Source organism: Brachypodium distachyon, chromosome 1 (genome assembly GCF_000005505.3).
Source record: "Brachypodium distachyon strain Bd21 chromosome 1, Brachypodium_distachyon_v3.0, whole genome shotgun sequence".
Taxonomy (NCBI): Eukaryota; Viridiplantae; Streptophyta; class Magnoliopsida; order Poales; family Poaceae; genus Brachypodium; species Brachypodium distachyon.
Window position 1 is genome coordinate 789038 of NC_016131.3, and position 18902 is coordinate 807939.

Consider the following 18902-nt stretch of genomic DNA (forward strand, 5'->3'; position numbering starts at 1 on the left):
GGTTTTGGAACTCGCTCGATCGTGTGTCTTGATGCTTTTTTTTTCACTGCAGGTAGCTTGCTTTGATCGATGGCGTCGTGGTGACGCACCGTGAAGAAGGGATTGGACCTTCTCCTCCGGTTCGTCAACGAGAACCTCAGGAATGTTATCGAATATTTAATATATCTTCTTGTCCAAACAAAAAGAAAAGGAAAAAATTAAAGCTGAGCGAAAAATCCATACCTCTCTTATCGATTTAGAGCATATGGATCGATCTAGTTATAAGAATCAAATGTGTGTGTTTTTATGTTATTTTGTGAAGGAATGAAAACAATTTTATCATATAATGGGTTGGGAATTATGCCTAGATCCCGTGTAAATGGAAATTTCATTGATAAGACCTCCTCAATTGTGGCCAATATTTTATTGCGAATAATTCCAACAACCTCAAGGGAAAAAAGGGCATTTATCACTCTTTTTAATATCTACCATGTTAGTACACAAGCATACTACTTCTTCATGATATCTAACTCTTTTTTGGTGTGGTTGTGGTGGTACACCTTACGGGGTGGGGGAGCACCAATATTTATACTTGTACAAGACCGTGAGATTATTTCCGAGTGACAACCATCCAAATCATGCATCTATAAATATCTTTATTCTAGAACACTCTACACAAATATCTTTATTCTAGAGAATTCCTATTTTACCATGAAGAATTGTTCTAGTCTTTCCTGGTAGATGTTATCTTTGCAGACCCCACCGACCATTTCTCGGCCCGCGGAAGAACTTCATATTACAAGTCGAGATCCCGACCAGCTTTCATCTATTTTGGTGTGGTTTCAGGTTTGGCTCTTTCAATCTATGGTTCTCATCTTTGGCGATGGTTACTGATCTGGTGCGATGGTTTTCTAGGACCATTGCACAACGACTACTTCAGTGTCCATTACAACAAACTCTCTGTTTGCGAGCTTTTCCCGGCTCTGGTGATGGAGTGGCAACGACAGTGGCCCGCTTTCGACTCGTTCTAGTGCTTGTTTCCGTCCTTCGGTTGTCTAATAACCTATTTATAATTTTTCTTACATTTACGACTCTTTATACTACCGTCGATTATTAATAGATCGGTGGACTTACCGCAAAAAGGAAAATGCACACTTGCCGCGAAAAAAAACATGCACCAACCTGAGCCTTGCCTCCATGTGCCCAACACGCGTTGGTGCTAATCGCTCGAGTATCAAGTTGTATGGGGCGTGTCAAAAAAAAAGTTGTATCGGTTGTTTGGTGTAGTTTCTTTACACTTATAAAGATTCGAGTTGGTGGTCGTCAATTCAACCTATTGAGGCTACGCTTGTTTGATAATCACTTGATTGCAACTCATTCAATATGATATAGATACGTATCAAAAACTTCTGACTGTAGTTGGTTTGCTTTGACGTATACTTCTGAGAATAATTGTTTTCCCAAATAAATACTTTAAGAGAATTGGTATTTAGCATAAAGCTGGAAAATGTGAGCACATAGATATTTAAGACAACTCATGCATGTAATACATATTTTTTATTCTGTAGCGACGCACGTGCATTTAGCCATGGAAACGTTCGAGTGCGCGCATCGCCTGACTGAGACCCGGTTTGTTTGGGCTTGTGCTTGTGCTTGTGCTGCTTCTAGCCCTCCAAAAGCACAACCTCAAACAAACAGCAAAAAAGTTGTTCAATGCTTATGGGAAGCACTTATCTGATTTGTACTAGAAGCACCGAAGCACCTCCTGAGGTGCTTCCTGAGCTGCTTCTCAAGAATCTGCATCCAAACAAACAGGGACACCAATTGCGCGCGACGTTCACATGTTGGTTCCATTGCGCGGACGGGTCGGACAGCCAGACTCTCGGCAGCAGACGGACACAGGAAAAATAAATCCAGCGCATGTACGAACTAGGGAGCCTAAATGCTCTAATACAGGTTACTAAACTGAAATTTCAAAATGTTATAACTCTTCAACGGTATATTCGATTTACGATCCGTCTCCGTGGTTTGCTTCGTCTCGACAAACTCTTCGAAACTATTGATATGTTTCGACAAAAATGATTTTGTCTTAAAAATTACCAACCATTAATACATCAAGTTGGCACCCTTCTAATAATAATTTACCACGGGGTCAATACATACAAAATAGGATGATGGTTTGTGCAATAAAATTAGCACTCAAATATATATGAAGTTGCCACTCGATAATATATCAAGTTGCCATCCCCAATATTAACAAATACCACAAAGTAAGTTTATACAAAATAGGATGATTCAGTAAAGTTAACATCCCAGTATATATGAAGTTGGCACCCAATAATATATCAAGTTACCATCCCCGATATTAACAAATACCACGGGGTAACTCTATTCAAAATATGATGGTAATTTGTGCAGTAAAATTAGCATCCCAATACATATGAAGTTGCCATCCGATAATATATTAAGTTGGCATTCTCGATATTAACAAATATTACATGGTAACTCCATACATAATATGATGGCAATTTGTGCAACAAAATTAGCATCCCAATATATATGAAGTTGCCACCATCTAATATATCAAGTTGTCATCCCCGATATTAATAAATATCATAGGTTAAGACAAAATAGGATGGTGATTTGTGCAATAAAGTTAGCATCTCCAATATATATGAAGTTTCCACCCGATAATATATCTATTTTCACTCGATAATATATCAAGTTGCCATCCTCGATATTAACAAATACCACGAGATAATTAACTCTATACAAAATAGGATCGATTGTGATTTGTCCAATAAAGTTAGCATTCCATTGGATATATATGAACTTATGAAGTTGCCACCCGATAATATATTAAGTTGCCACCCCTAATATTAGCATACCATGTGGTAACTATATACAAAATAGTATGACAATTTATGTGTTAAAATTACGGTACCATAATATGTGAAGTGACCACCATGTTAGTACTAAGTCATCATGTGGAAACATTTTTCACAGTAGTATATATGGCGACTTATAGATTATCGCATGGTAACAAAATGTTCTAAATTTTTTTTTGTCGAAACATATCCAACCCGGGTCTAGATTTGAAGCTCTCGTCGATACGATTTCAACGGTGAAAATGGATTGAGAACGGGGCTGACGGTTTTAGCTACAAACCATTTTAATTTTCAGCAATCAACTTGGCATCTTCTTATTTGTGCATGAAGAGTTTCATGTGCTAGCCAACGCAACCAAAAGACCGATCTGATGGAAGAGGATAGACAATTCACTTAAACTTCAACACCCCCCTCACGTGTGGCTCCCGCAGGCCTAAACGTGGATCGAAAGTGCGCTGCAATTTAATTGCGGCAACCGGGTCTCGAGTTACTCTTGGCTCTGATACCATGAAGAGATTCGTATGCCAGCCAACGCACCAAAAGACCGATTTATGTAAGGCGCTATGCAATCCATTTAAACTTCAACAGCGCAGTCAGCAGTCTTTTTCCACCTTTAATGATGCTTAGCGAAAAAAAGGAAAAAAATGCATGTGTGCAAGCAGCTGCAGCTGCACTGGAGCACGTATGTCCCGCGGCCAAGCCAACTCACGCGAGCCATATTTCGCGTTTTTCTGCATGCTTGCAACTCTGGCCAGTCAATCAAGTAGAGCATGCGGCGTCGCGCGTTCTGACCAACGAGCAGACGTGCGCTCGTTATAATTCTCGAACAAACAGAACCTGAAACGTTCGGTACGGTTGCCAGATAACAGTTCGCTCCAAAAAAAAAAAGAAACGCCCAACTTTGGGCCCTGATTCATGGCCCATCTACGGCGGCCGGAGAGGCCCGTGCGGCAACACACGCAAAAGCGTCTCCCTCCTCTCTCTCTCTCTAAACCTAAATCCCCAATTAGCGAATCCTACGAGGAATAATAGATCGCCATGGACGGGAAGAAGACCGCGGGACGAGCTGCAAGCTCCAGCGTCGACTGGATGGAAGCCTCCGAAGCCATGGAAGGACCCGCAAGCTCCAGTAGTGCCGACTGGATGGAAACCGACGAGGTGCCGCCGCCGCCGTCCACATCCACCACGACGGTGACAAGGAAGAGGAGGAAGTGGCGGAGGATCCCTCGCACCAAGACGGCCGCGACTCCAGTGCCAGTAGAACCGCTAAACCCGTATGTAAGAGCAGAGATGGAGAAAGGGTTTTGTTGACGCTGGCCAACGCCGATTTCATCGAGAAGATGCGCGAGGAGGACCGCAATCTGTCCACGGAGCAGGACAGGCTCGACTTGTACGCCTTCAAGAGGAAGATGGTCCCGGCCCTGCGCCACATCGCCACCGCCGACCCCGAGGACATCTGCTTCTTCCCCACAGTATACAGCGACACCGTGTAAGGACTAATTAAGGACTAGCTAACTCAGGATTAATTAATTGTTAATTGTTGTTGTGCTCAAAGTTACTACTCTTTGCAGGGTGCCGTTTCTAGTTCTAGCTAGTTAGATTGTGCTTTTCATGTTTTGCTTGATTCGTATCGATTCGATTGTCAATTGAATAATCTGATCTCTAGTTTGAATGTTTATTACGGAGTAGTATTATTGTCATGATCATTGTCTTTATGCTTTTGGTTTGTTTTCATTTGTAATACTATATATATGTCTAAGTTCAACTAGTTATGTACATATTTTGGGCTCATCAATTAGTTGCAATCGTATAAACTGATTTTGACCGCGCCTTTAGGGAGGAGTGCCTGACGGCTGAGGACCTGGAAGCACAAGTACTAGCAAAATATCCTAATCGCCGGCCTTGCCAGCAAGCAGAAGACTTCGCTGAACTTGCTCTAGCGCACTACAATGAGAAGACGACGGTGAGAAAGAAGTCATTCTTGTCATCCCAATTTCTGTTGTAGCATATAATATTATCCACTAACAAGTTGTTTCTTGAAAAACACAAACAGCACAAGTTTGAGATGGCTACGACATTGCTATCTAGTTGCTTCTCTGAGCTGTCTGGGGCCACGTATGGTCATGTTAATTTCACTGCCGTTCCTCAGAAGCAGACTGTCGCACAGCCCGCATCCAATACCAAGAGGTTGTTCTTCGCATAGCTTAAGCTTATTCCGGATCAGCTTCTAGTGAACGCAGATGCTCAGCCAATGCGTTTGCAGAGTGTATACACCGTCGATGATTCTTTTATGGTATGTATTTCGGATCTCTTGTAACGTAGTTTTTCGATATTAATACAGCTTTTAGTATTGAAGTAAAACAGGGTGCTAGCCATGAACAACAATGTAGGAGTTTGCATTTCATAAGTTACTCACCACTACCCTACATTCATAGAAGGAGAATACAAAGTAGTATGCATCAGCTCATATAATTTCATAAATGCAACATGCAAAAACTACTCCCTTCGAACAAAAAAAGTTTTTTGGATTGAAGGGAGATCCAAGACACTTATTATGAATCGGGGCCGTGTTCAGGATGAAAGGCCGGACACACAGATGGGCCTGGAAGACTGGCCCATGGCCGCTCCCGCGGGACTTCGAGGGCCGCCACCTGGGCTTCGTCCGGTCTTACGCGGTGCACCCGGACGGGCGCACCATCTTCGCCTCGTCGACCCCCGACTTCACCTTCTCCCTCGACGCCGGCACCGGCGTGTCCGCGGCGCGGGGGCGGTGGTGCCTGCCGTTCGAGGGCCGAGCGTTCTAAGACGGCAGCCTCGGCGCCTGGGTCAGGATCGGGGCCGTCGACGACGACGACGACTTCAACAGAAGAAGCCGCTGCAGCAGCAGCTTCCGCCTCTGCTGCTGCGACGTCCCGGACGACGACCTCCTCTACGTCTACGATGACGACGAGCTGCGGCCGGGGAGGAGCGGCGGGGACACGAGAGGAGATGTTCGGCGGCGCGCGCTGGTGCACACCGGGCGCGGCAGGTTCTGCCTCGTGGAGATATGGCCGACGGCGCCGTCCAAGGAGAGCCCTTGCACTTGCTCTTGCGACGGCGTCGAGCACCGCCTCCTTGTGACCATGTTCAGAGCCAAGCATGGGAAGAACGGCGAGCTCGTCGTCTCGCCGTGCCGGCCTGGCCGCTCCTACATCGTGCCCAATTACCGTTCCGATCCGCCTGTCGCATTCTGGATGTGATGTCTGATCACTTATTATTATCCGCCGTGTCTTCAATTTCCCCCTTTTTTGTCGAACCTATTGTGCCTTCAGTTCAAAATAATATACTCCTACGCTTCCAAGTATAAGATGTTATTGCTCATAAGAGATAACTCAATTCTTATAATGATCGAGACCTCGCAAACAACAACGTTCCTCCACTGACTAATAATTGAGAATTGGTGTCATCATTCATTCACCTGACGAAGTAAGTTTTGATCGAACTGTTGGGTAGCATAGGATGAGAGTTTGCTGCACCGTCTGAGGAGAAAAAAATTCCTCTGTTCCTAAACATAGGAAATTATAATTTTGTTTTTTAAGTCAAAATTTTCAAAGTTGACCAAATTTGTACTTTTGGGTTTACGAAAGGAGGCGCCGCTGCGGTATCTGGAATGTTGTGTGGACAAACGAACCTTGCTCGGTCCAATCTCGTCTCTGTGGGTCGTCCGGGCCGAACCGAGCTGCCTAATTGGGCTCCTTCGGCCTTTTGGCCCGGTCCAGCCTGCAAGCTTTTGGCCCGAGCAGCAGATTCGGCCGGCCCACTCATTCTCTCTTCGATCCCGGCTCCTCTGTCTCGACTCTCGCCCGAGTCCGCCGCCGCCGCCGCAGCAATGCTGCTGAGAGCAGGAGAAGCTACCAAATTCTGCCAACTGCTGCGTGGTATATAAAACAGATCCCAGTCTAATTAAGTTGAGTTGTCGTGAAGTTGCATCTATCCTGTCCAATTGAGTGAAGAGCAAGCAATGGCGTCGTCGTGGTCATCGTGGCTGGACGGGATCCTGGGCAAGCAAGAACAGGGCTCCTCCTACGATCCAATCCTCGGCACCATCTCCAGATCAACCACCGGGGCTTACATCTCCACCACCAAAGCTTCTTCCTTTTCTTCTTCTTCCTCTGCTTCCCAAGCGCTCAAGGACGTCGCGGCGGGCTTCCTCTGCGCCGGGGCGTCGGCGCTCTGCTACGCCGCCTGGCGCCACTACCAGCGCCGGACCTGCCTCCGCAGCTACGGCCGCGATATCCCCGGCTCCGGCGACGCCGACCCCGTCGTCGGCCGCGACGACGAGATCGACCGCGTGGTGCGCATCCTCTGCCGCCGGAAGAAGAACTGCGCGGCGCTCGTGGGCGCCGCGGGCGTCGGCAAGACGGCCATCGCCGAGGGCCTCGCGCAGCGCATCGCGTCGGGGAAAGTCCCCCCGCAGCTCGCGGGGGCCCGCGTCGTGGAGGTCGACGTCGGCTCCATGATCGCCGGCACCAAGCTCCGCGGCATGTTCGAGGAGCGGATGAAGGATGTCATCGCCCACGCCGAGGCCTCCGAGGGGAAGGTGATCTTGTTCATCGACGAGATGCACGTCCTCGTCGGCGCCGGCGACTACAGGGGCCGCCACGACGCCGCCAACATGCTCAAGCCGGCGCTGGCACGCGGCCGCATTAAGTGCTTAGGTGCCACCACGCATGATGAGTACCGCAAGCACGTCGAGGCCGACCCGGCGCTCGAGCGCCGCTTCCAGAAGGTGCATGTCGGGGAGCCCAGCACCAAGGCTACCGTTGCCATCTTGCAGGGGATCAAGCAGCGGTATCAGGACCATTATGGCCTGGAGATTACAGACGCCGCCATCGACGCCGCCGTGCACCTCGCCGACCGCTACATCACAGGCAAGCTTACTAGTGATCATCATAGTAGCAACTCCCTCCATCTTACATTAAGTGTCGCAACTTTTCAGGACGTCAATTTCCTGACAAGGCAATCGATCTAATTGATGAGGCTTGCAGCGCCTTTAACATAGAGGAAAGAACAGTGAAAACTGTCAACCCGGATCATATCGCACAGGCATGCATCGTGTTTGTCCTAATTACAATAGGATGAGCTTTTATCCATGTGTGTTGTTGCACTAATTTCTTGTCATCTGAAGGTTGTGAGCCGATGGACTGGAATTCCTATATCTACGCTTGATCAAGAGGAGAAGGTGAAGCTGATGCACTTAGCAGACCGATTGCACGAGAGAGTCGTCGGCCAGAATGAGGCGGTCGATTTCGTTGCCGATGCGGTGTTGCGTTCAAGGGCTGGCCTTGCTCGGACTGGCCAACCGGTAGGCTCCTTCCTCTTCTTAGGCCCGACCGGCGTCGGAAAGACCGAGCTCGCAAAAGCTCTCGCCGAGCAGCTATTCAACAGCGACAAGATGTTGCTTCGCTTCGACATGACAGAATATGCCAGTTATGGTTCTGTGACGCGTCTAATTGGAGCACCCCCAAGGTTTAGTTTCATCTATCACACATGGCACCCTTTAATTCCAACATTACATTGTCTTGTCATAGATACTTTATCTTTAGTCTCACTGACATTATGGGTGTTAACTCTTTCTATGATATCATAAAGCTTTCATGGTTACCACGACGGCGGACAACTGACCGAGAAAGTTAGAAGGCGCCCGTACAGCGTTATCCTTTTCGATGAAGTGGAGAAGGCACATGACTCCGCGCTGAATGTTTTCCTTCAGATACTTGATGATGGTGTTTTGACTGATGGCAAAGGCCACAATGTTGATTTCAAGAATACTGTCATCGTTATGACCTCAAATCTAGGAGCAAAGCACCTAACATCAGGGATGGCCGAAAAAAACACAATGGAATCTGCGCGCAACCTTGTCATGAAAGAGGTTTGTCAACCGTAAACAACCCTTGTACCAATAAACCTTGTGTTTTGTCAATTCATGCATTGTCATGTATGATTGTTGGTGCAGGTCCAGACATTCTTCAAGCCCGAGCTTCTCAACAGATTCAATGAGATTGTGGTGTTTGAGCCGCTTTCGTACGACCAACTGAAGGAGGTTGTGAAGATCCAGACGAAGAGCGTCGTTGCTAGAGTAGCCAGCAAAGGCATCTCTCTTGTTTTAAGTGATGATGTGTTGGACGTCATTTTGTCAGAATCATACAACCCGGTAATCATTGCATCTTCTTTTCGAAATAATTATAATCGTAAGGGAATGGTTATTTCTCGGCTGTCTGAGAAATAGCAAAACCGTGTACTATCATGATCGATTTTTCCAACACGAAGACTATCTTGGCCTGTTTTGATAATAACCAACTATATATAATTGGCTCCTCGCAGATGTACGGCGCAAGGCCCATAAGGAGGTGGATGGAGAAGAACATGGTGACAATTATCTCCAAGATGCTGATCAAAGGAGAAGCCAATGAAGGCTCGACAATCCTTGTCGATGCGGCCGACAACAAGAAAGGGTTAAAATATGAAGTTGTGAAAAAAGAGATTACGGTAGATGCATGAGACTAATTTCCAGACGATGACTTGACCGGTGGTCACGGCTTGAAGGAAGCGTCACCAGATTTTCTTATGTGTTTCTTGGAATTAAGCAACGCTGACACCATATCAGTTAGTCTTAACATATCAACCCTGCGTGTGATTGGCTGTTTAGAACATGCTGGGATTTTGCTGTTAGTAGCTAGGTAGGTAGATCCACAGCTGGGTGCAATTGACACCGCAGAATTAGTTGAGTGTTCACTGAATTTTGATACAACTATATATCCATGACTATGAGCAGATATTTTGAACTGCCAATCACAAGTGTGAATTGAAAATCTGCACGTGGTAAGATGATCAGGTGTCAACATATCAAAATCTCAGTATTGTGTATACGTATTCACAGCTAGACATCAAGTGACAACTGACAAGTGGTAATTATCCTGGTGCTGCTGCCAGCGCCACTGCACCCGAGGTAGGCAACTCATGCGGCTCTCTAAAACATATAAAGTTAGTCTAGTCTATGCATATTTGGTCATCTATGGTTTCATTGACATGAATTTAGAGAAATTCAGAAAAATCTCAAGATGCGGATGAGGTTGTTAGAGAAGTTCTGTTAAAAGATTTTTCCTTTTTTTTGGGTACTTTTAGCTTTTCCAAAACCTCTGTTGTCGACTTGTCATTTGAGTTTTGTTTCGACCAATTATACTCAATTTGTTGAATAAATAAAGTCAAATGTTGTTCTAAAAAAAAGCTCGAAATGCTACCTAGAAGCATTGATTGATCTCCAATGTGCCGTCGAATATACTCTACCAGAGCCACGTGTATACACATGTACACCTAATTAGGTACCTAACTTAATTTGAAACACGTGCACTGGTGCACAGACAGGACGTGCTACATGCCCAGCTTCAACGCTAGCTTAATTTAGCTAGTACACGTATATCTCTGATTAGATAGATTAAAACTCTTAGCCGGCAAGCATTTGCTGCCCTGTCTCTGTCTCAAATCTCTGTCTCTCTTTCTTTCTATAGTTGATTCAATTGATGGGTTCATTCCTCTCCAAAAAAAAAAATTTGATAGGTTCATGCATGTGTGTGACGAATATGCCGTTCCAGCAAGATGGAGACTTTTTTGGAACTCCTTCTTCTCCGCACTCCATTCCAACAAGTTAGTTCCCAACCTCCGTTCGTTTGCATTGCAAATTGCAATATTGCATTCCATGATGAAACCTATATATACAAAGTCCTCAATTAGCTCTCTCTCCATCTCTTGCAAGTAGTTGCAACAAGCAAGCTAGCTAGGCAGCCAATAACAAAACAAATTCTTGGGTCTATCCATCCATCCAAGGTCCAATTAAGTTTAGCAAGAGAGCTTTGAAGCTAGTTTTAATGGCGGGCAAGATCAAGACGGTGGTGGTGTTGGTGCAGGAGAACCGGTCGTTCGACCACATGCTGGGCTGGATGAAGTCCCTCAACCCGGAGATCGACGGCGTCACGGGAACCGAGACCAACCACGTCATCGCCGGCGACGCGTCCTCCAAGGCCGTCGTCTTCTCCGACAAGTCCGAGTACGTGGACCCGGACCCGGGCCACTCCATCCAAGCCATCTACGAGCAAGTCTACGGCACGCCCTTCGTCGACGCCACCGCCACACCGATCACCCCTTCTTCCCCGGCGACGATGGCCGGCTTCGCGCAGCAAGCCGAGAAGGAGAAGCCCGGGATGTCGGAGACCGTGATGAGCGGGTTCAAGCCCGACGCCGTGCCCGTTTACAAGGAGCTCGCCAAGGAGTTCGCCGTGTGCGACCGCTGGTTCGCGTCGAACCCGGCGTCGACGCAGCCCAACCGGCTCTTCGTGCACTCCGGCACCTCCCATGGCCTCGTCAGCAACGACACTAAAACCCTCGTCGCCGGCTTGCCACAGAAGACCATCTTTGACAGTCTCGACGATGCCGGCCTTTCGTTCGGCATCTACTACCAGTTCCCGCCGGCCACGCTCTTGTACCGCAACCTCCGGCAGCTCAAGTATCTTGACAACTTCCATCAGTACGATCTCTCGTTCCGTCGCCATTGCCGGGAAGGGAAGCTTCCCAATTATGTCGTCGTCGAGCAGCGGTACTTCGATCTCGCAAATATAGGGCTCCCCGGGAACGATGATCACCCTTCCCATGATGTCGGCGAGGGGCAGAGGTTCGTGAAGGAGGTGTATGAAGCTCTCAGGGCCGGGAAGCAATGGGAGGAGACGCTGCTAGTTGTGACGTATGACGAGCATGGGGGATTTTACGACCATGTCCCGCCGCCTTCCGGCGCCGGCGTCGTGCCCAGCCCCGACGGCATCGTCTCTGCGCCGCCGTTCTTCTTCAACTTCGACCGCCTCGGGGTCCGCGTCCCGGCCTTCTTCATTTCGCCGTGGATCGAGCCTGGGACGGTGGTGCACCGGCCGGCCCATGGGCCGGAGCCCACGTCGGAGTTCGAGCACTCCTCCATCCCAGCCACCGTGAAGGCCATCTTCGGCCTCCCGAGCTTCCTCACCAAGCGCGACGCCTGGGCCGGGACATTTGACACCGTGCTCACCCGGCAAACGCCGCGGAAGGACTGCCCTACCAAGCTGCCGGAGCCGGTGAAGATGAAGCGTCTGACGGCGGTGGCGGCGGCGGCGCCGGTGATCTCGGAGTTCCAGGCGGAGCTGGTGCAGCTGGCGGCGGCGCTCAACGGCGACCACGCCAGGGAGGACTACCCGGAGAAGCTGGTGGAGGGCATGACGGTGCCGGAGGCGGTCAGCTACTGCAACGACGCCTTCAAGGCGTTCCGCGACGAGTGCGAACGCTGCAAGAGCTGCGGCATGGATGGGTCCCATGTCCCCATCTTGCCTCTGCCGGCGCCGCCAGCACCACCGGCGCCGGAGAAGAAGAATAGCTTCCCGTCCAAGATTCTGGCTTGCTTTGCGTGTGGCCGTTCTTAGGCAGGCTTCAGGATTCAGACTCTCTGTTGGTTGGATTCGTTGGACAGTGATATGAGCAAGACTGGTTGGTTGCTTCACGATAGACAAGACTGGGTCGTGTCTCATCAAAACAGAAAAAAAAAAGGTTTCTTTCTTTTTATATGAAAAGAAAAAGGAAATTTGGTTGTATAGGAGAAGACGCATGTAAATTTTACAGTGTTACTCACGTGTGAGCAGATTGATGTAATGATGATGATGCATATTTATAAGTGAGATTTTCTTATGTGTCATATATATCCTTCACGTTTCTGGAAACTAACCCAAAAAAGAAATGCTACCTACCTAACAGTTAACAAAAGAAAACTTCACAGGACATCGCCAACAACAGAAAGTGACAAGGACAGGCAATGGAAGTATGGATGAATGAAAGTGACAAACATATAGTGGCTTAGGATCAACTTGACCGAAAGTTTTGCACTTTACTGAAAGTGAGAGGATTGTTCAGATATAACTGCTAGAAATGTCTACAATGTTACAACTCATGTTTCGAAGGCAGCAAACAGGGCCAGCAGAGCAGTGATCATATGGAACAACAAGCAGCATTACACATTTGGCACAAAATATAAAATGCAGCTGCCAGGACGCCACCAGACTCGCTACTTTGTTTTACCTAAGAAACATTAGACAAGTTAAAAGCATAAGCTTATGGCTTCGGCTCAAGAGGATGAAAGTGGGATTGGTCTCACTGCACCCTGTATGCGACGGAATGCAGTCTTAATCCTTTCCTTCAGAGCAGCATTTTCACATTCAACATCACCACTGCTGCCGTCCAAGTGTGCAACGTCTCCGTCCACGGATATGACAAGCTTCCCTTCCTCTGCAACTTTAACATCAGCGAAGAGTGACACCATAAGAGCGTATACTACCTTTCGTGCCACCTTTTCCGTTTCGTCCTGTGTCTTCTCGGCTTCTTCGACCGGAACAACCTTTGGACCTTCGCGGCCTATGTTTAAGATCATAGCCACTACAGAATCAGACACCATGTCACTTATGGGATCTGAGGACCACTGGAGCGTAACATAACTTTCTGACTCTAGGCGAATGGTCACTCTCTCGTGCACGATCAGCGTCGGAACCTCAGGTTCTTCAGGACATGACTCCACGCTCTCATATATTTGCTTCAGTCTGTACTTTATGACTTCAAAGGAACCAGAATACGGGACAGCGATCTGCTGTGTAACGTTAGCTGTAGATAACTGTGTGTACACACGGAGATCCTCAGGGGCCATAATCTGATACGTGAAGCCCTTCTTCACGAGTAAGCCACTAACTGGTTCTCCCACATCTGGTACCTTTTCTGCCAATCTGCCAATCGTCTTGGCCATTTTCTCAGAGCTGAAATACATCTCCACTGACTGGCAGTTCTTCGGCGACACAATTTTTATGTTTGTTCCATCAAACTGAGTAATAAGTTTCTGTTTCAGCCTCCCCATCTCATTTGCCTCTCCATGTACAAGAATAATGTTAGGAGGTCGAAGCTCATCCAAGAAGCCGCTCGTCTGAGGGAAATCAGCATGAGCTGAAAAGGAGATGTAGAAGATCTGCATATGAAGTGGAGCGGTGAGCCCATTCGCCAACGTCACTTCTCTAGGCTCGTTGATAATGGTCTTTGCAAGGGTGCCTTCGATAACGTAACCTGGAATAACACATGTGTTCTTCTTATCTGTGCACCACTTGTCAAAGAGCTGCCTGGAGAGGCCACTTTGGAGGCTACCTGGACTTGCCATCACCACCGACGGACCCACATCATGAAAATTGTCTATGCTATTCAAAGGTTCAATGTGTTTGAAATGGAAGGGATTGGATTGTGCAAACTGGTTTCTAATCCTTTCATTCATGGAGTTTATATATGTCTGATAGACAGCCATACACTTCTTCGCAAGAGGGGAGGCATAATAGATTGGAATCTTCTGGAGCTCCGGGTGGTTAGACCAATACTCATCCAGGATAAGCAGCAGTTCCTGGGCTCTACCAAGAGCAAACGCCGGGATAAGAACACGGCCCCCTTGTGAAACAGTGTTGTGGATGGCATCGGTGAAGCGCTTCTCTCTTACATGACGGGGTTGGTGTTGCTGCACACCATAAGTTGACTCGACAATGCAAACATCAGGGGAAAACTGGGGTATCTCGGCAGCTTTCAGGTGTCGGTCTTCTTCACGAGAGTAGTCACCAGTGTAAAGAATGCGAACACCAGCAATGTCCACCATGAACATGGCAGCACCAAGTACATGACCAGCAGTATAGCACCAGAAGCGTATCCCATTAACTTCCAATGTCTGGTGGAAGTCTATGACCTGCATGACAAATTAAGAGTTTCAATCATCAGAAGCAGAAACCTGCATTAGCTGCAAACTGCTTGGAAAGCAGTGCCTAGATATTACAGGGTGCATAACTGTAACCAGTAATCCCATAACATTTGTATTAGCTTTGACGTTCAGAGATTGTACCAACATAAGCATTTTAAAGGGGAGCAGTAGGAGCTAGCGAGATGGGGAAAATAGAGAAATCAAATATTTTAGTCTAAAATATGACCAGACATATAGGCAATAACTTCAACATCTTAAAGCACACATGAGTACCCTTTTTTATTTGCCCAACCATATCGCTCTTCTAATCATCAGCTTACAAAGTGTTCTAGATTATATTCTGGGTCAACTGGTCATAATATAACATCATATGACTTGGAAGAAACATTTCATATAAAATGAAACAGATTCAGCCAATCACATTCATTCCATTTACGTCTGCCGAAAAAGAATGAGATAACCGAAATGAGATACCTCGATTTTATCCATGGAACGGATAATGTCCTGCTCATCAAACAGCATGTCCTCGACAGAAACTTTGCTCACTTTGACATAATCCGAGAGCAGCAACCTGTAAATTGCCTTGGTGGCATGTGTCATGAACACGCGGCCTTTGAACGTGGTCTGCGAAGCCAAAGCAGAGCAGAGTCAAACATCAAGTATAATAACAACAACCTCACCGCGCTTCCAGTGTCCATTAAGCAAGCATTACCTTCTCCAGGAAGTATGGCAGCGAGGCGGCGTGGTCCAAGTGAAAGCTTCAATTTGAAAGCACGGAAATTGAGCAAGGAGGGGAGACGCAGGAGGTCAACAGAGGGGGGGTTGGTTAGTTAGTTACTGGGTGACGAGGAGGACGTCGATGGCGGAGGGGTCGATCTCGTCGAAGTAGGGCAGCGCCGCCATGCCGGAGTAGGCTGGGTGGATGCCGCAGTCGAACTAAGCAAGAAAGCAAGCTGCCAATCAGTCAAATCCCCAGACGAGGAAACCTAAAGCGGGGAAGAAGAAGGTAGGGTTCGGGAGAGGAGGAAGGGGGAGGGTGCGTACGAGGACGGTGCGGCCCTTGAAGGTCATGTGAACGCAGGAGCGGCCGACCTCGCTGCCGGCGCCGAGCGGCGTGATCACCATCTGGTCCCCCTCCCGCCCGCCCGACGCCGGCCGCTTCCCCGCTGGCGCGACGGATGCCATGGTTGCTGGACCTGAGAGCGAGGGAGGGAGAGGAAGAGAGGCTACTGGACTGGACTGGAGATAGGGGCTTAGGGTTTTGGAGGGCCCAAGTCCGCTGGTGTATTGGTAAGCGCACGAAGCACGGCCCAACATGATTCAGATTAGCCTGTCTCCCGAAGTATTTTTTTTTTCAGCCTCGGCTCTAAATGGTTTGTAGGCCCAACAATACCACTTGTATATTGCTCAGGAAAGACAGAAAATAAGAAATGACACTTGGTGTGACATCCTCCTCCATTCCCTCCTGTCGCCACCTTCCACTAGGCTTGTTAATTGTTTTCCAAATTAACAAATTAGTTTTCTCCTAGTTGGCAAAGGAATCATCATCTCCTTGGTACACATTGGCATTAATTGAGAGGAAAAGGAGGAACCAGAGAGGTGGTTAGTTATTGGAGGCTTAATTAGGGATTTCGAAAATACAATCAAGCACCGTAACAGCACAAGCCGAGAAGTTGTGTAGGTTCAAGCCAAGAAGAGAAAGTACATTGCTGGGTTTTCTTTGCATGCATGCATATGCCATCGGATATATACCTCGATCGGTCGAATTAATGTATGTATGCCCAAAAAGAACATGTATCCTGGTCGTCGAATGCACGTACATATGGTCCATTTGCAAAGCAGCTGACGGTCAATAATCCTCTTTTGTTGTGCAGTACAGTACGTTTTGGCATCCATGGTTGAATGCGGCGTGGTTGCTTCTTCTTTTCTTGGGGAAATAATAAATTAAGGCCGACATACGCGCGCGTACGCTTGCTTCGAGCAAAGACATACTCCGTACTGTCAATGCTCGATCGAAGCAGGCCGCCAAAGACGTCCCGATCTATGGATCCTTGACTTTCTTCTTCTGCTTGGCGTGGATAGATTAGATTCCACCGTGGATCGAGGTGACGTACGCCAGCTATAGCTGCATGCATGATCGGCCGCGCGCGTGCTGCAGCTAGGGATACAGAGCAAAGATCCAGACAGAGAGTTTGCATTCATGCAGTTGCCAGTAATTAATAGGCTTTGTCTTACGTACGTACAGTACCGCGTGCAGAAATATGAGATTATTTCACGGTATACGGTGATTTTTATTTATCTGACCCTCGTATGGGGTATACATAGAGATACAATGGAGGAGATAAACTTGGAGTACAAGACAAGTAATTTCTTTAAACCGATTCTATCTTATCTCTAATCCCAATCATACCATAGCTCTAACATTCTCCCTCGGTCGTAGCGGGAGCGAAGCGGACGATTACGGCTGGATTTGAAGTTTTGCGCTTCCATCGTCTTCTCCGCTTCGCCATCATCATCTGCGTCTCGGTGGCCTCATGACCATGGTCCGTCACCTAGGGCGGTGCCTACCGTCCCCTTCTGATGCCATCCCATGTCTCTCCTCTATGCCCTCCCGCAGCCATAGCGGGAGTGTCGTGGACGCTAGTGACGACGCAGACACTTTGACTAGAGTTGTTGCTGATGAGTCGCTATAAACGTCGTAGCCCTTGATGTCGATGTCGAGGTAGCCGATGATGATGTAGCCGTGGTCGAGGTAGTCGTGATCGAAGTAGTAGTCGTCGTAGTGGATGGAGCCGCAAATAGCCGAAGGCGCAAAAAAAAACGCGATGTGTATGACGGAGCTGCAATCAGGGACGTTTTGCACCTTGTGAAAATCACATGGTACCGTCGGGGCCGAGGTTTTGCACCTTGAGAGGTACCATCGGGGGCGCCTTGCGGATGTCAGAGGACGCAGTCGTAGGTGAGACCACCAATTTTGCCAAGATTGGAGGTAGCCCACCGCACACAACAATTTTGCCAGAACCGTGTGCACCGTGTAGGGGCTATCACAATATAGTGATGCCGGTGTCGATGCAGTTGCTCTACGTCGGACGCGGTCAAGCCAGCAACTGACGCGGGGATGCCGTCGTCGATGAAGGTAACACGGGTATGCCGTCGTTGCTGATGCGTCTTGCAGTTGAACTGTCAGAGGACGCGAGAGATGTCCATCCATGTGGACGAAGTTGCGGCGGCTAGTTGACGAAGATTGTTGATGGAGACCACGTTGACGAAGACCTTTGGCGATGAAGTGTCAGCGATGGCGTATCAGCGGACATGTCGACGATGATGTGTCGCTTGAAGGCGTTCCTTTTGGCGACGTTGTGTCGATGCCGTGCGGCGTGCCGTGCCTAAGAAGTTGATTGAGATTGCATCTCGTTCGACACCGGCCTGACGTGTGGATGGATGTTGATGTCGCTTCTCGTGCATGTGCTCGACGTATATATGGTGCCATGCCATGCACGCGCGTATATATGGATCTGATCGATCAATCGACACCTTGGATGGCCGCGCGCGTGTCGCCCGAGATTTGTCGGCGGATCAGATTGCGATGTCGTGTCCTCGTATCGTCTCCGGGGCTCCGGGCGTCGATGTTGTCATCCTACGCGCTTGATCAACGTGGAACCAGCCGTGGGAGGTCATCGTAGATGCGCTCGGGAGAGGTCGTACTTGCCAGACGTGCTGAGAGTTGCCCAGTTGCCGAGGGCAGGCGTTTGTTCGGGCGGTCGTGGAGCAGCGTACAGAGCAGGATATCGTAGGGTATTTTGGTGGCTAATTGGAAAAATCAATTTATAGAAAAGTATCTAATCTAATCTATGAAACCGATCTCAGTTTTGATGATCGGATGGAAACTACAGATGTGAGCGATCTCCCCGGAGGCGGCATGATGCGGAAGATGTGTCCAAGAATCGGCAACGTTAGTCTAACAGTTCTGATACTATGTAGAAATATGAGATTGGATGCTTAATTGATATTCCACGATATACTGTGTTGTTGTATTGATCTGATCCTCGTATTGGATATATATGGAGATACAATGAGAGACATACACTTAAAATACAAGACAATTAATCTTTTTAAACCGATTCTATCCCAACCCTCTGACGCAGCGATCGATGCATTCGATCTGAGCTTTCTTGATTAGGATGGGCCCGTAGGTTAGTACGAACGTAGTACTA

At 48.0% G+C, this 18902-nt stretch overlaps 4 protein-coding genes across 5 annotated transcripts; 3 read left to right on the plus strand and 1 right to left on the minus strand.

The window, feature by feature from the left end:
* The first annotated feature begins 3835 nt into the window (after positions 1-3835).
* On the plus strand, positions 3836-5585 carry LOC104581926. 2 transcript variants are annotated; one of them, XR_002964496.1, is made up of 4 exons: positions 3836-4356; positions 4704-4830; positions 4921-5160; positions 5443-5585. XR_002964496.1 is itself a non-coding variant. In XM_014898956.2 (3 exons), the coding sequence occupies exons 1-3, from the start codon at positions 4208-4210 to the stop codon at positions 5068-5070; spliced, it is 426 nt and encodes a 141-aa protein (XP_014754442.1). In that variant the 5' UTR covers positions 3836-4207; the 3' UTR covers positions 5071-5403. The 2 variants fall into 2 exon arrangements, 1 of the variants encoding a protein (XP_014754442.1); XM_014898956.2 differs by lacking the exon at positions 5443-5585 and having other exon boundaries at positions 4921-5403.
* A 1195-nt stretch (positions 5586-6780) lies between these two features.
* On the plus strand, positions 6781-9698 carry LOC100821551 (chaperone protein ClpB1). Its single transcript, XM_003559071.3, has 6 exons — positions 6781-7777; positions 7846-7952; positions 8035-8375; positions 8499-8778; positions 8863-9060; positions 9231-9698. The coding sequence occupies exons 1-6, from the start codon at positions 6868-6870 to the stop codon at positions 9405-9407; spliced, it is 2013 nt and encodes a 670-aa protein (XP_003559119.1). The 5' UTR covers positions 6781-6867; the 3' UTR covers positions 9408-9698.
* A 664-nt stretch (positions 9699-10362) lies between these two features.
* On the plus strand, positions 10363-12614 carry LOC100821862 (non-specific phospholipase C4). The gene has a single exon (XM_003559072.4). It carries the CDS (start codon positions 10772-10774, stop codon positions 12341-12343), a length of 1572 nt encoding a protein of 523 aa, XP_003559120.1. The 5' UTR covers positions 10363-10771; the 3' UTR covers positions 12344-12614.
* Positions 12615-12770: 156 nt separating this feature from the next.
* Positions 12771-15903, minus strand: LOC100824755 (cleavage and polyadenylation specificity factor subunit 3-I). The gene is made up of 5 exons (XM_003560646.4): positions 15733-15903; positions 15527-15624; positions 15401-15446; positions 15163-15312; positions 12771-14676 (listed from the first exon to the last, which is right to left on the minus strand). The coding sequence occupies exons 1-5, from the start codon at positions 15871-15873 to the stop codon at positions 13039-13041; spliced, it is 2073 nt and encodes a 690-aa protein (XP_003560694.1). The 5' UTR covers positions 15874-15903; the 3' UTR covers positions 12771-13038.
* Positions 15904-18902: the final 2999 nt, after the last annotated feature.